The sequence below is a fragment of the Delphinapterus leucas genome, chromosome 4 (genome assembly GCF_059928025.1).
Source record: "Delphinapterus leucas isolate spDelLeu-1000000601 "Yukka" chromosome 4, BTC_Dleu_Yukka2, whole genome shotgun sequence".
In the NCBI taxonomy this organism is placed as follows: Eukaryota; Metazoa; Chordata; class Mammalia; order Artiodactyla; family Monodontidae; genus Delphinapterus; species Delphinapterus leucas.
The window spans coordinates 65,919,677-65,935,632 of record NC_143132.1 but is presented as its reverse complement, the minus strand read 5'-3'; the positions used below and the strand labels follow the sequence as shown (position 1 = coordinate 65,935,632).

Below are 15,956 nucleotides of genomic sequence, written 5' to 3'. Positions count from 1 at the left end.
TGCCACCAGTGTTCTTGTCCTTGCAGTGAGCCACAGGTGCATGCCTCCACAGGAGACCCTCCAATACTAGCAGGTAAGACTACCCAGTCTCTTATGAGGTTACTGCTTTTCCCCCTGGTTCATGGTGCACACGAGACACTGTGTGCATCCTCCAAGAGTGGAGTTTCCCCCAGTCCCGTGGAATTCCTGTGATCAAACCCTGATGGCCTTCAAAGCCAGATTCTCTGGGGGCTCCTCCTCCCATTGCCAGACCCCCAGGCTGGGGAGCCTGACATGGGGCTCAGAGCCTTCATTCCTGTGGGTGAACTTCTGTGGTAAAATTGTTTTCCAGGTTGTGGGTCACCCACCTGGCATGTATGGGATTTGATTTTATCATGCTCCTCCTACCATCTCGTTGTGGCTTTTTCTTTGTCTTTGGATGTAGCGTATCTTTTTTGGTAAGTTCCAGCGTTTTTTTGTCAGTTGTTGTTCAGCAGTTAGTTGTGACTTCAGTGTTTCCACAAGAAGAGGTGAGCTCATGTCCTTCTACTCTGACATCTTGTCTCAGCTGTGTGTCTAGGCTCATTGTTATAATTTTTATTATTGGCTTAAGTTAGCCCTCATCATCTCCTGTCTTCCACCAGAAAGCTGGGTCTGTTTGTTTATATGTCCAGAGAATGCTGTGATGATATGCTGTCCAGATCAGTTTCAGGACCAAGGCACTCAATTCTTCATCTGCTTGGAGAATTGGCTAGCAATGCCTTGCACCTGAGCTCTTCCCAGTGCATGCTCTCAGCTTCCTTCCCTCACTCTCCAACATCAACCAGATAGGGAGAGACCCAAGGGACCTGACAGAGGAATTGGATTTCTAAGGCTGATTTTTAACAATAAGATAGATAGGCAAAAGGCTTTGATCCTTGAATTTATATTATATAGAATAGTATATAACATTATATGTAAATACATGGCTTATATCTTCAGTGATTTCAGAGGTTATTTCATTACTAATGAAAAACAAAGGATTTTCTGCTGTAATTTACAGCCATAGTTTGTTATTTAAGAATTATCAGTTTTCCCTCTACTCTCTTTCTTAACTGCCCCCTCATCTGAAACTTCCTTCCATGTGCCTCTCTGAGACTTAAGGTCCCAATAGATTTCCCTGCAGAAGGTCTCTTGGTCACATGTTCATGGGTAAACCTCAAGTGAAGCGAAATTATTTGTATAAGATTATATGGTTAGAGGTAGAGCTACCAACACCCAAACCTTCTCAATGCCAGGTGCAAATTTCCGCCTAAAGCCTTAGTGCCTTCCCTAGCCTGAGAGCACACCCTCAAGGCCGAAAGAGCAGACGATGTGCCTCTACCGTGGGGGGTTAAGGGACAAGGGAGAGGCAAAAGGTTCACTCCGTTTCCCCTTCTCATGAGAATTTTACTTTGAACTGACCCTCTAGCTCTGTTTTCCAGGAATGTGATAAGGTGGTACGTGTCAACTGTGTTACTAAGCAACACTACTTAAGGTAAAAACGACCCCTGATTGGAACTAGCATCTGACTTGGAGGAATTATAAATAAGTTATTAATACCTAACAGGAAACTGTAACTTGTAACTTTCAGGTTTCCTGAGTGTGCTGACTTTTGTAACTGGGCAAATCCATTGGGCAGCGGGGCGGGGGGGGGGGGCCCTGGAAACTGTGCTGATGGAATTATTACAAGAGATACTGGTCCAGGAGCATGGTAACCAGGGAAGCTCCTGCACCCACCCAATGCACCTGGTCTCTTTTCCTTGCACCTGAGCTTTGTAACCTGGGGGCTAAAGGAAACAGCTATGTGGCCTTCTGTGTGGATTCAGTGAGAGCTCCCACAGGAAGAGAAACACCTGATGCTGCCCTGCTGGAAGCTGTGGGTCCTGTATTATATCTGCTGTGGGTCCTGTATTATATCTGTCTTTCTGAGTAGATTGATACTGAGATCATACCAAATATGGCCTATGTTAGTCTTGTGAGTATGAATGTTCAGTTGCACCTAAGACCAGGCCCCTGGTTGATACCGCAGAGGGCATCAGGGCTAGAATTGGGCAGGCTGTGCCTCATGCCGTGTTTATAGCTAGAACAGTGCGATGTGGAGTTAGACAACGTACCCCCTAAGAACAAGCTTTTTTTTTTTTAAATAACACTGACACATTTTGTAGCTTTATCTGTGATGGCATACAGTCATATGCTAAAAGAACCTATAAAAGTAATTTTGAGTCCTGTTTTCTGGTCACAAGAGTCCAGCTTCTGTCATATCAACTCTGTTCTCTAACACTTTCAATAGCAGATTCCATAACCCAGATGAAATGCACTAATTTTTTCCCCTGTATTCTCCCATTCAATCTGGGCTGCCACAATCAGACAGACAGAAAGCATGAGGACACTTTTTCCTTGACTCTGTAGTGGAAACCTTAGCAAACAGTAACTGCTTCAGGCCTGTCAAATAGATGCATGAAATGCACCAGTTTAAGTGGGAATGCTTCATTTTCCACATTATGATTGTTAGAGTACAGCGCAGAGCTGAATGAGGCTGCTTGTCCTCCTCTCTACTTCCAGATGAAAAATCAAACTCACCTTAGCTGTTTTGCTCATTTTCAGTTTCTCCCTCAAGTAGCTCAGTGTCTGATGCTTGCTGTTGCTCAACACAGTGCTTCTGGAGCATGTCTTCCGTGTGCCTGTGGATGACCTGATGGGCCGCGAGGATGTGCTTCTGCTGTGCATTCCTCACTGTGCCAAAGGGACAGAAGACTTATTACTCTGGAAGTTGGAACATATCATTCCCAAAGATTCTCAAGAGAGTAGTGACAGAAATGATAACTTTGCAAACCACATATTCTCTTACTTAAGGCTGACTGGATTAAAGAAAAATGACCTGCTGTCTGTTTTGGAAGGATACATTCCAAAGGTAACTCAACCCAAATCTTATTATTGCTGCCCCTGTTCCACTCTCTGCTCAGTCCAGTCATGCTCTTCCCCACCAGGTTTGCCTCCATTCTACTGCTTAGCAGCTTCCCTCACCTGGAATGCCTGCATTCTAAATCCTGCCCTTCTGCAAAGCCCAGCGCAAGTCCCAGCTCCTCCAGGAAGTCTCCTTTGACGGAGTCAGCCCACATTTACCGTGACCACACTTGAGTTTGTACAGACCTGTTCAGCACTGAAGTACTTCATGTGAGTTACATTTTGTTTACCTAGATTGTTAATGACATAAAGGTAGAGACCTTGTTTCATACTCCTCTTTGAGCCTTAGTCCCTAATATGAAGGGTACTTGTTGAATGATGAGTTTCTGAGCTCATGGATTTAAAAGCTGGTCCTAGTTCCACATTCTAAGAATATTTATTACCAAGACTTAGTACATTAGGCATCCTGTTCGCCTTGGCAAGAGGTAACTGTGATGATGATGACGACAGCAGTTAGCATTTGTCCTGACTTGGTGCCAGGCACTGTTTTAAGCAGTTGGCATATACTTATTCATTTAAGCCACCCACAACCCTAAAAGAGAGTAGTATTAATATCCCCATTTTCAGATGCGGCAACTGAGACACAGAGAGATTAGGTAATTTGCCTAAAGTCATACAGCTAGTAGAGCATAATAAGCAGTACTGTGGATTCTATGCTATTGAGGTGTCAGCTAGTTTATATAGGGTAAATCACATAGCAACTTACAACACTTCAGAGCAGTATGGTTGAAAGAATGGGGACTTTGGAGCCACACAGACCATGGTACAATCTGCATACTGTATAATGTCTCTAAGCACCAATTTCCTTAACTGAAATATGAGAACACATCTATAGATGTTGTAAGAAATTTAAGTAAGGTATTTCTAAAAATGCTTCGTACATTGTCTGGAACTTAGTATGCATTTAAACCTTGGTAGTTACTATTATTTTCATCTGAATAAAGATCTTCAAGGTCATTCCCCTCCATGAACTTTTAGAAGAATGAGAGTTGGTGGATTAGGAAGACCCTGAGCTCACCTCCTCTCACACCAAAATTACTATTTACAGAGAAACTATTGATGAGAAAGATCAAAACCTACCAGAAAAGACCTCTACAACTAAAGATATAAAGAAAGAACCACAATAAGATGGGTAGGATGAGTGGAGTTGTGGTATAGTCAAGAGCCGTACCCCTGGTAGGCAACCTACAAACAGGAAAATAACTAGAATTGAAGAGGTTCTCCCCAAGGAGTGAGGGGTCTGAACCCCACATTGGGCTCCACAGCCCAGGGTTCCTGCACTGGAAAGATGAGTACCCACAATATTTGGCTTTGAAGGCTAGTGGGGCTTTCTTTCAGGAAACCCTGTGGGCTGTGGTATATAGAGATTCCACTCTTTTTTTTTTTTTTTTGCGGTACGCAGGCTTCTCACTGTTGTGGACTCTCCCGTTGCAGAGCACAGGCTTCGGACACTCAGGCTTGGCGGCCGTGGCTCACGGGCCCAGCCGCTCCGTGGCATGTGGGATCTTCCCGGACCAGGGCAGGAACCCGTGTCCCCTGCATCGGCAGGCAGACTCTCAACCACTGCGCCACCAGGGAAGCCCAAGACTCCACTCTTAAAAGGTACACACAAAATCTTACACATTGTGGCACCCAGGGCAGAAGCAGTAATTTGAAAGGACCCTGGGTCAGACCCACCCACTGATCTTGGCGAGTTTCCTGGGGTGGTAGGAGGCAACTGGACCTCACCCTGAGGACACAGACACTCATGGTAACCATTTTGGGGAGCTTTTTCTACCACATGGAAACTGGTGCTGGTGAGCACCATTTTGTAAAATGGTGCTCCAGCTCATCAGCCTCAGGACCCAGTACCACCCACACCCACCAGCCTGTAGGCACCAGTACTGGAATGCCTCAGGCCAAGCGACTAGCTGGGCAGGGACACAGCCCCACCCACCAGTGGGCAGGTTGCCTTAAAACACCCTGAGCCTACAGCCACTCATGGACATGGCCCTGTCCACCAGAGCACTAGAACTGGGACCCCCAGGGCCTGCAGCAAGAGACCTTGGGACCTGGCTCAACCTATCAGTAGGCTGGCACCAACCCCAGACCTGCTGGGCCCCAGCCCCACCCACCAGCAGGCCAATACCAGCTCTGAGACACTTTGGGCCCCCCAGCCAGCCTCCGCAGAATCTGGACCCACTCACCAGACATGGAATGGATAAACAACAAGGTCCTACTGTAAAGCATAGAGAACTATATTCAATATCCTGTGATAAACCATAATGGAAAAGAATATAAAAAGAGAATGTATATATATGTATAACTGAATCACTTTGCTGTACAGCAGAAATTAACACAACAACACTGTAAATCAACTATCCTTCAATAAAAAAATAAGGCAGAACAGCAACAAAAAAAGGAACTCTAGAGAACGCATGAACAGAGTGAGAGGTTAGAAGGTTTTAACAAAGAGTTAGAAAATATAAAGAACCAAACAGATGAAAATATAATAAATGAAAAATACACTAGAAGGAATCAACAGTAGATTAAGTAATACAGAGGAATGGATCAGCAAGCTGTAAGACAGATTAGTGGAAATCATTCAAGCTGAATAGAAAAAAAGGATAGAAATGAGGACAGTTTTTTAAGAGACCTCTGGGAAAACATCAACACATACATTTACATTACAGGGGTCCCAGAAGGAGAAGACAGAGAAAGGGACGGAGAACATATTTGAAGCCAAAACAGCTGCAAACTTCCCTAACCTGTGAAATGAAACAAATATGCAAGTCTAGGAAGCACGGAGAGTCCCAAACATGATCAACCCAAAGAGGACCACACCAAAACACTCTGTAATTAAAATGGCAAAAATCAAACATAAAGGGATATTATTAAAAGTAGCAAGGGAAAAGCAACAAGTTGTGTACTAGGGAACTCCCATAAGGCTATCAGATGACTTTTCAGCAGAAACTCTGCAGGCCAGAAAAGAGGGGCAAGATATAGCTGAAGTGATGAAAGGGAAAACCCACCAAGAATACTCTACTTGGCAAGTCTTTCATTCAGATTTGATGAAGAGATCAAAAGTTTTACAGACAGGCAAAAGCTAAAAGAGTTCAGTACCACCAGATCAGCTTTATAAGAAATGTTAAAGGGACTTCTCTAAGTGAAAAAGAAAAGGCCACAACTAGAAACATGAAAATTATGAAAAGAAAAAGCTCATTGGTAAAGGTAAGTATAAGGTAGTAAAGTTAAGGTAGTAAATCAACCACATACAAAGCTAGTAGGAAGGTTAAAAGACAAAAGTAGTAAAATCACCTATATCCACAATAAGCCATTAAGGGATACATAAAACTAGATATAAAATACGATGACAAAAACAGTAATTGCAAAAAGGGAGGGGAGTAAAAATGCAGAGTTGTTAAAATGTGTTTGAAATTAAGAGATAAGCATTTAAAATAATCATATATAGATACAGATAGACCTATCTACATCTATGTATAAACCTAATGGTAACCATAAACCAAAAATCTATGATAGATACACACAAAAAAGGAGACAGGAAGCCAAACAACACTGAAAACGGTCATCAAATCACAAGGGAAGAGAAGGAAAGAAGAAAAGAACAAAAAAGAGTTACAGAAAACAACCCCAAAGCAATTAAAAAATGGAAATACCTACCTGTCCATAATTACTTTAAATGTAAATGGAATAAATTCTCTAATCAAAAGACATAGTGACTGAATGTATACAAAAATAAAAGCCATATATATACTGCCTACAAGAGACTCAGTTGAGATCTAAAGACACAGACTGAGAGTGAGAGGATGGAAAAAGGTATTACATGCAAAAAGAAATCAAGAAGCAGGGGTGCAATACTTAGATAAAACAGACATTAAAACAAAGACTGTTAGAGCCAAAGAAGGAGACATTACATAATAATCAAGGGATTAATCCAAGAAGAAAATGTAATAGTTGTAAATATATATGCACCCAACATAGGAACATATATTAACAGACATAAAGGGAGAAAATCAACAGTAGCACATAATACTAGGAACTTTGTGTGTGTGTGTGTGTGTGTTAAAGAATTTACTAATTTATTTAACAACAAGACCTATAATATGGGTCCCTCTGTCACAGGCAATGAAAACAGGCAATCCCTACTGAGGAATGAAATTATTCAGAAATTTATCTGCAACGAAATACAAACAGATTTTCTGTAAGAATAGTTTTCATCTGGAAATTTACATGTTTATAGAAAATCCACAGACATTTTAATCTTTGCTCTCTCTTTTGACTCCATCCAGGTTTCCAATACAGTCCCCTACACGTGAACCTTCAAGTTGCAAACTTTCAAAGATGCGAAAATGCCCCTGTGTGCCAATTGTTGTACACCTCTACTGTACTTTTTTTTTTTTTGCGGTATGCGGGCCTCTCACTGTTGTGGCCTCTCCCGTTGCGGAGCACAGGGTCCGGATGCACAGGCTCAGCAGCCATGGCTCACGGGCCCAGCGACTCCACAGCACATGGGATCCTCCTGGACCGGGGCACGAACCCACGTCCCCTGCATCAGCAGGCAGACTCTCAGCCACTGCGCTACCAGGGAAGCCCTTCTACTGTACTTTTTGAAGTACTGTAAGATTAAAAATGTTTTCTATATTTTTTGTGTTTTTTATGTATAATTTGTGTGAAAAGCATTATAAACCTATTACAATACAGTACTATATAGCTGATTGTGTTAGTTGGGTAACTAGGCTAACTTTGTTGGACTTAAGGAACAAATTGGACTTATGAATGTGCTCTCGGAAGGGAACTCGTTTGTATGTAGGAGACTTACTGTACTAGGGACTTTAATACCCCACTTACATCAATGGACAGATCATCCACACAGAAAATTAATAAGGAAACAATGGCCTAAAGGACACACTAGACCAGATGGACTTAATAGATGTTTATATAGAACACGCATTCCAAAAGCAACAGAATACACATTCTTTGCAAGTGCACATGGAACATTCTCCAGGATAAATTACATGCTAGGCCACAAAACAAGTCACAAAACAAGTCTCAGTAAATTTAAGAAAACTGAAATCTTATCAAGCATCTTTTCTGATCACAGCTCTATGAGACTAGAAACCAAGTACAAGAAAAAGCAGCAAAATAACATGTGGAGGCCAAACAATATGGCACTAAACAACCAATGGATCACTGAAGGGATCACTGAAGAAATCAAAGAAGAAATTTTTAAAAAATACATGGAGACAAATGAAATAAAAAATGCAGTGATCTGAAATCTCTGGGATGCAGCAAAAGCAGCTCTAAGAGGACAGTTTATAGTGTCGTACAAGACTACTTCAGGAAAGAAAAGTCTCAAATAAAGAATCTAACCTTAAACCTAAAGCAACTAGAAAAAGAAGAACAAACAAAAGTTAGTAGAAGGAAAGAAATTATAAACATCCATGCAGTAATAAATAAAATAGAGCCTATTTCTAAAAAAGTAGAAAAGATTAATGAAACTAAGAGCTGTTTCTTTGAAAAGATAAAATTGATAAATCCTTTATTCAGCTCATCAAGAAAAAAAGAGAAAGGGCCCAAGTAAATAACATCAGAAATGAAAAAGGGAAGCAACTATGTGCCAATAAAATGGACAACCTGGAAGAAATGGACAGATTCTTGGAAAGGGATAACCTTCCGAGACTTTAACCAGGAAGAAATAGAAAATATAAACAGACCAATCACAAGTAATGAAATTGAAAATTAAGAAACAAAAGTCCAGGACCAGATGGCTTCACAGGTGAATTCCATCAAATATTTAGAGAAGAGATAACACCTATCCTTCTCAAACTCTTCCAAAAATTGCAGAGGGAGAAACACTCCCAAGATTATTCTACAAGGCCACCATCACCCTGATACCAAAACCAGACAAAGATGTCACACACAAAAAAAAATTACAGACCACTGTCACTGATGAACAAAGATGAAAAATTCTCAACAAAATACTAGGAAACAGAATCCAACAACACATTAAAAGGATCATACACAATGATCAAGTGGTATTTATCACAGGGAAACAAGGATTCTTCAATATTATGAAAATCAATCAGTGTGATATACCATATTAACAAATTAAAGAATAAAAACCGTATGATCATCTTCATAGATGTAGAAAAGGCTTTTGACAAAATTCAACACCATTTATGATAAAAACTCTCCAGAAAATGGGCATAGAGGGAACCTATCTCAACATAATAAAGGCCATATATGACAGACCCACAGCAAACATTCTCAATGGTGAAAAACTGAAAGCATTTCCTCTAAAATCAGGAACAAGGATGTCCACTCTCACCACTATTATTCAACAGTTTTGGAAGTCCTAGCCACCATGGCCATCAGAGAAAAAAAATAAAAGCAATACATATTGAAAAAGTAAAACTGTCACTGTTTGCAGATGACATGATAATATACCTAAAAAATCCTAAAGATGCCACCAGAAAATGGTTAGAGCTAATCAATGAATTTGGTAAAGTTACAGGATACAAAATTAATACACAGAAATCTCTTGCATTCCTATACACTAACAATGAATGATCAGAAAGAGAAATTAAGGAAACAATTGCATTTACCATTGCTACAAAAAAGAATAAAATACCTAGGAATAAACCTACCTAAGGAGGCAAAAGACCTGTACACAGAAAACTATCAAACACTGATGAAAAAAAATCAAAAAGATGACACAAACAGATGGAGAGATATACCATGTTCTTGGATTGGAAGAATCAATACTGTGAAAATGACTGTACTATCGAAAGCAATCTACAGATTCAATGCAATCCTTATCAAATTACCAACGGCATTTTTCACAGAATTAGAACAAAAAATTTTACAATTTGTGTGGAAACACAGACCCTGAATAGTCAAAGCAATCCTGAGAACGAAAAACAAAGCTGGAGGAATCAGGCTCCCCAACTTCAGACTATACTACAAAGCTACAGTAATCAAGACAATATGGTACTGGCACAAAAACAGAAATATAGATCAATGGAACAGGATAGAAAGCCCAGAGATAAACCCAGGCACTCATGGTCAATTAATCAATGACACAGGAGGCAAGGATATACAATGGAGAAAAGACAGTCTGTTCAATAAGTGGTGGTGTGAAAACTGGACAACTACATGTAAAAGAATGAAATTAGAACATTCTCTAACACCATACACAAGAATAAACTCAAAATGGATTAAAGACCCAGAATGTAAGAGCGAATACTATAAAACTCCTACAGAAAAACAAGCAGAACACTCTTTGACATAAATCACAGCAATATCTTTTTGGATCCACATCCTAGATTAATGAAAATAAAAACAAACATTAAAAAATGGGACATAATTAAACTCAAAAGCTTTTGCTTTTTGAGCAAAGGAAACCATAAAAAAAAAAAAAAGACAACCCACAGACTGGGAGAAAGTATTTGCAAACGAAGCAAATGACAAGGGATTAATCTCCAAAATATACAAACAGCTCATGCAGCTCAATATTAAAAAAAACAACCCAATCAAAAAATGGGCAGAAGATCTAAATAGACATTTCTCCAAAGAAGACATATAGATGGCCAACAGGTAGATGAAAATATGCTCAACATCACTAATTATTAGAGAAATGCAAATCAAACAAACAATGAGAGCTCGGGGAAGATGGCAGAAGAGTAAGATGTGGAGATCACCTTCCTCCCCACAGATATATCAGAAATACGTCTACACGTGGAACACCTCCTACAGAACACCTACTGAACGCTGGCAGAAGACCTCAGACCTCCCAAAAGGCAAGAAACTCCCCACGTACCTGGGTAGGGAAAAAGAAAAAAGAAAAAACAGAGACAAAAGAATAGGGACGGGACCTGCACCAGTGGGAGGGAGCTGTGAAGGCGGAAAGGTTTCCACACACTAGGAAGCCCCTACGGGGGCGGAGACTGCAGGTGGCGGAGGGGGGAAACTTTGGAGCCATGGAGGAGAGCGCAGCAACAGGGGTGTGGGGGGCAAAGCAGAGAGATTCCCGCACAGAGGATCGGTGCCAACCAGCATTCACCAGCCCAAGAGGCTTGTCTTCTTACCTGCTGGGGCAGACGGGGGCTGGGAGCTGAGGGTCCAGCTTCAGAGCTTAGATCCCAGCTTCGGAGCTTAGATCCCAGGGAGAGGACTGGGGTTGGCTGTGTGAACACAGCCTGAAGGGTTAGTGCACCACAGCTAGCCGGGAGGGAGGCCAGGGAAAAGTCTGGACCTGCCGAAGAGGCAAGAGACTTTTTCTTCCCTCTTTGCTTCCTGGTGCGCGAGGAGAGGGATTAAGGGCGCTGCTTAAAGGAGCTCCAGAAACAGGCACGAGCCATGGCGATCAGCTTGGACCCGAGACGGGCATGAGACGCGAAGGCTGCTGCTGCCGCCACCAAGAAGCCTGTGTGCAAGCACAGGTCACTATCCACACCACCCCTCCCGGGAGCTTGTGCAGGCTGCCACTGCCAGGGTCCCGGGATCCAGGGACAACTTCCCCGGGGAGAATGCACGGCGCGCCTGAGCCTGGTGCAACGTCATGCTGGCCTCTGCCGCCGCAGGCTCGCCCCACCTCCGTACCCCTCCCTCCCCTGGGCCTGAGTGAGCCAGAGCCCCCGAATCAGCAGCTCCTTTAACCCCGTCCTGTCTGAGCGAAGAACAGACGCCCTCCGGCGACCTACACGCAGAGGCGGGGCCAAATACAAATCTGAAACTCAGGAGCTGTGAGAACAAACAAGAGAAAGGAAAATCTTTCCCAGCAGCCTCAGGAGCAGTGGATTAAATCTCCACAATCAATTTGATGTACCCTGCATCTGTGGAATACCTGAATAGACAACGAATCATTGCAAACTGAGGAGGTGGACTTTGAGAGCAAGATTTATTATTTTTTTCCCTTTTCCTCTTTTTGTGAGTGTGTATGTGTACGCGTCTGTGTGAGACTTTGTCTCTAGCTTTGCTTTCACCATTTGTCCTAGGGTTCTGTCCATCCGTTTTTTTTGTTTTACTTTTAAAAAAAATTTTTTTAATAATTATTTTTAATTTTTATTTTAGTAACTTTATTTTATTTTACCTTACTTCATTTTATTTTAGTTTATCCTCTTTCTTTCCTTCTTTCTTTCTACGTTTTCTCCCTCTTACTCTGAGCCGTGTGGATTAAAGCCTCTTGATGCTGCAGCCAGGATTCAGTGCTGTGCCTCTGAGGTGGGAGAGCCAACTTCAGGACACTGGTCAACAAGACACCTCCCAGCTCCATGTAATATCAAACGGCAAAAATCTTCCAGAGATCTCCATCTCAACACCAACACCCAGCTTCACTCAACGACCAGCAAGCTACAGTGCTGAACATCCTATGCCAAACAACTAGCAAGACAGGAACACAACCCCACCCATTAGCAGAGAGGCTGCCTAAAATCATAATAAGGCCACAGACACCCCAAAACACACCACCAGACATGGACCTGCCCACCAGAAAGACAAGATTCAGCCTCATCCACCAGAACACAGGCACTAGTCCCCTCCACCAGGAAGCCTACACAACCCACTGAACCAACCTTAGCCACTGGGGACAGACACCAAAAACAACGGGAACTACGAACCTGCAGCCTGCAAAAAGGAGACCCCAAACACAGTAAGATAAGCAAAATGAGAAGACAGAAAAACACACAGCAGATGAAGGAGCAAGATAAAAACCCACCAGACCTAATGAAGAGGAAATACGCAGTCTACCTGAAAAAGAATTCAGAATAATGATAGTAAAGATGATCCAAAATCTTGGAAATAGAATAGACAAAATGCAAGAAACATTTAACAAGGACCTAGAAGAACTAAGATGAAACAAGCAACGATGAACAACACAATAAATGAAATTAAAAATACTCTAGAAGGGATCAATAGCAGAATAACTGAGGCAGAAGAACAGATAAGTGACCTGGAAGATAAAATAGTGGAAATAAATACTGCAGAGCAGAATAAAGAAAAAGAATGAAAAGAGCTGACGACAGTCTCAGAGACCTCTGGAACAACATTAAACGCACCAACATTCAAATTATAGGGGTCCCAGAAGAAGAAGAGAAAAAGAAAAGGACTGAGAAAATATTTGAAGAGATTATAGTTGAAAACTTCCCTAATATGGGAAAGGAAATAGTCAAGTCCAGGAAGCACAGAGAGTCCCTTACAGGATAAAACCATGGAGAAACATGCCAAGACACATATTAATCAAACTGTCAAAATTAAATACAAAGAAAACATATTAAAAGCAGCAAGGGAAAAACAACAAATAACACACAAGGTAATCCCCATAAGGTTAACAGCTGATCTTTCAGCAGAAACTCTGCAAGCCAGAGGGACTGGCAGGACATATTTAGAGTGATGAAGGAGAAAAACCTACAACCAAGATTACTCTACCCAGCAAGATTCTCATTCAGATTTGATGGAGAAATTAAAACCTTTACAGACAAGCAAAAGCTGAGAGAGTTCAGCACTACCAAACCAGCTTTACAACAAATGCTAAAGAAACTTCTCTAGGCAAGAAACACAAGAGAAGGAAAAGACCTACAATAACGAGCCCAAAACAACCTAGAAAATGGGAATAGGAACATACATATTGATAATTACCTTAAATGTAAATGGATTAAATGCTCCCACCAAAAGACACAGACTGGCTGAATGGATACAAAAACAACACCCATATATATGCTGTCTACAAGAGACCCACTTCAGACCTAGGGACACAGACTGAAAGTGAGGAGAAGGAAAAAGATATTCCATGGAAATAGAAACCAAAATAAAGATGGAGTAGCAATTCTCATATCAGACAAAATAGACTTTAAAATAAAGAATATTACAAGACAAAGAAGGACACTACATAATGATCAAGGGATCGATCCAAGAAGAAGATACAACAATTGTAAATATTTATGCACCCAACATAGGAGCACCTCAATACATAAGGCAAATACTAACAGCCATAAATGGGGAAATTGACAGTAACACAATCATAGTAGGGGATTTTATCACCCCACTTTCACCAATGGACAGATCATCCAAGATGAAAATAAATAAAGAAACACAAGCTTTAAATGATACATTAAACAAGATGGACTTAATTGATATTTATAGGACATTCCACCCAAAAACAACAGAATACACATTTTTCTCAAGTGCTCATGGAACATTCTCCAGCATAGATCATATCTTGGGTCACAAATCAAGCCTTGGTAAATTTAAGAAAATTGAAATTGTATCAAGTATCTTTTCTGACCACAACGTTATGAGACTAGATATCAATTACAGGAAAAGATCTGTAAAAAATACAAACACATGGAGGCTAAACAATACACTACTTAATAACGAAGTGATCACTGAAGGAATCAAAGAGGAAATCAAAAAATACCTAGAAACAAATGACAATGGAGACACGACAACCAAAAACCTACGGGTTGCAGCAAAAGCAGTTCTAAGAGGGAAGTTTATAGCAATACAATCCTACCTTAAGAAACAGGAAAAATCTCGAATAAACAACCTAATCTTGCACCTAAAGCAATTAGAGAAAGAAGAACAAAAACACCCCAAAGTTAGCAGAAGGAAAGAAATCATAAAGATTAGATCAGAAATAAATGAAAAAGAAATGAAGCAAACAGTGGCAAAGATCAATAAAACTAAAAGCTGGTTCTTTGAGAAGATTAACAAAATAGATAACCCATTAGCCAGACTCATCAAGAAAAAAAGGGGGAAGACTCAAATCAATAGAATTAGAAATGAAAAAAGAGAAGTAACAACTGACAGTGCAGAAATACAAAAGATCATGAGAGATTACTACAAGCAACTCTATGCCAATTAAATGGACAACCTGAAAGAAATGGACAAATTCTTAGAAATGCACAACCTGCCAAGGCTGAATCAGGAAGAAATAGAACTATGAACAGACCAATCACAAGCACTGAAATTGAAACTCTGATTAAAAACCTTCCAACAAACAAAAGCCCAGGGCCAGATGGCTTCACAGGCAAATTCTATCAAACATTTAGAGAAGAGCTAACACCTATCCTCCTCAAACTCTTCCAAAATATAGCAGAGGGAGGAACACTCCCAAACTCATTCTACAAGGCCACCATCACCCTGATACCAAAACCAGACAAGGATGTCACAAAGCAAGAAAACTACAGTCCAATATCACTGATGAACATAGATGCAAAAATCCTCAACAAAATACTAGCAAAGAGAATCCAACAGCACATTAAAGGGATCATACACCATGATCAAGTGGGGCTTATTCCAGGAATGCAAGGATTCTTCAATATATGCAAATCAATAAACGTGATATACCATATTAACAAATTGAAGGAGAAAAACCATATGATCATCTCAGTAGATGCAGAGAAAGGTTTCGACAAAATTCATCACCCATTTATGATGAAAACCCTGCAGAAAGTAGGCATAGAGGGACTTTCCTCAACATAATAAAGGCCATATATGACAAACCACAGCCAAAATCCTCTTCAATGGTGAAAACCTGAAAGCATTTCCACTAAGATCAGGAACAAGACAAGGTTACCCACTCTCACCACTCTTATTCAACATAGTTTTGAAACTGTTAGCCACAGCAATCAGAGAAGAGAAGGAAATAAAAGGAATCCAAATTGGAAAAGAAAAAGCTGTCACTGTTTGCAGATGACATGATACTATACATAGAAAATCCTAAAAATGCTACCAGAAAACTATTAGAGCTAATCAATGAATTTGTTAAAGTAGCAGGATACAAAATTAATGCACAGAAATCTCTGGCACTCCTATACACTAATGATGAAAAATCTGAAAGTGAAATTAAGAAAACACTCCCATTTACCACTGCAACAAAAAGAATATCTAGGAATAAACGTACCTAAGGAGACAAAAGACCTTTATGCAGAAAATTATAAGACACTGATGAAAGAAATTAAAGATGATACAAATCGATGGAGAGGTATACCATG

General features: G+C 40.7%; 1 protein-coding gene, 1 long non-coding RNA gene and 1 other non-coding gene across 5 annotated transcripts in view; 1 reads left to right on the top strand and 2 right to left on the bottom strand.

Annotated features, from left to right (window-relative positions):
- Positions 1-15,956, bottom strand: part of CFAP91 (cilia and flagella associated protein 91) — a 149,864-nt gene that overhangs the window by 25,013 nt on the left and 108,895 nt on the right. For all 3 annotated transcript variants that reach the window (XM_022561242.3, XM_030760826.2, XM_089910577.1), the window contains one exon: positions 2,581-2,733. In XM_022561242.3, the coding sequence (XP_022416950.1) occupies positions 2,582-2,733 (152 nt within the window). In that variant the 3' untranslated portion in view covers position 2,581. The remainder of the gene's footprint in view (positions 1-2,580; positions 2,734-15,956) is intronic.
- LOC149749323 (uncharacterized) lies at positions 1,653-7,562 on the top strand. Its single transcript, XR_016392999.1, has 3 exons — positions 1,653-3,174; positions 4,399-4,566; positions 7,254-7,562. It is a non-coding gene; the product is annotated as an uncharacterized LOC149749323 (long non-coding RNA).
- On the bottom strand, positions 2,329-2,459 carry LOC115802371 (small nucleolar RNA SNORA31). The gene has a single exon (XR_004022841.1). It is a non-coding gene; the product is annotated as a small nucleolar RNA SNORA31 (small nucleolar RNA).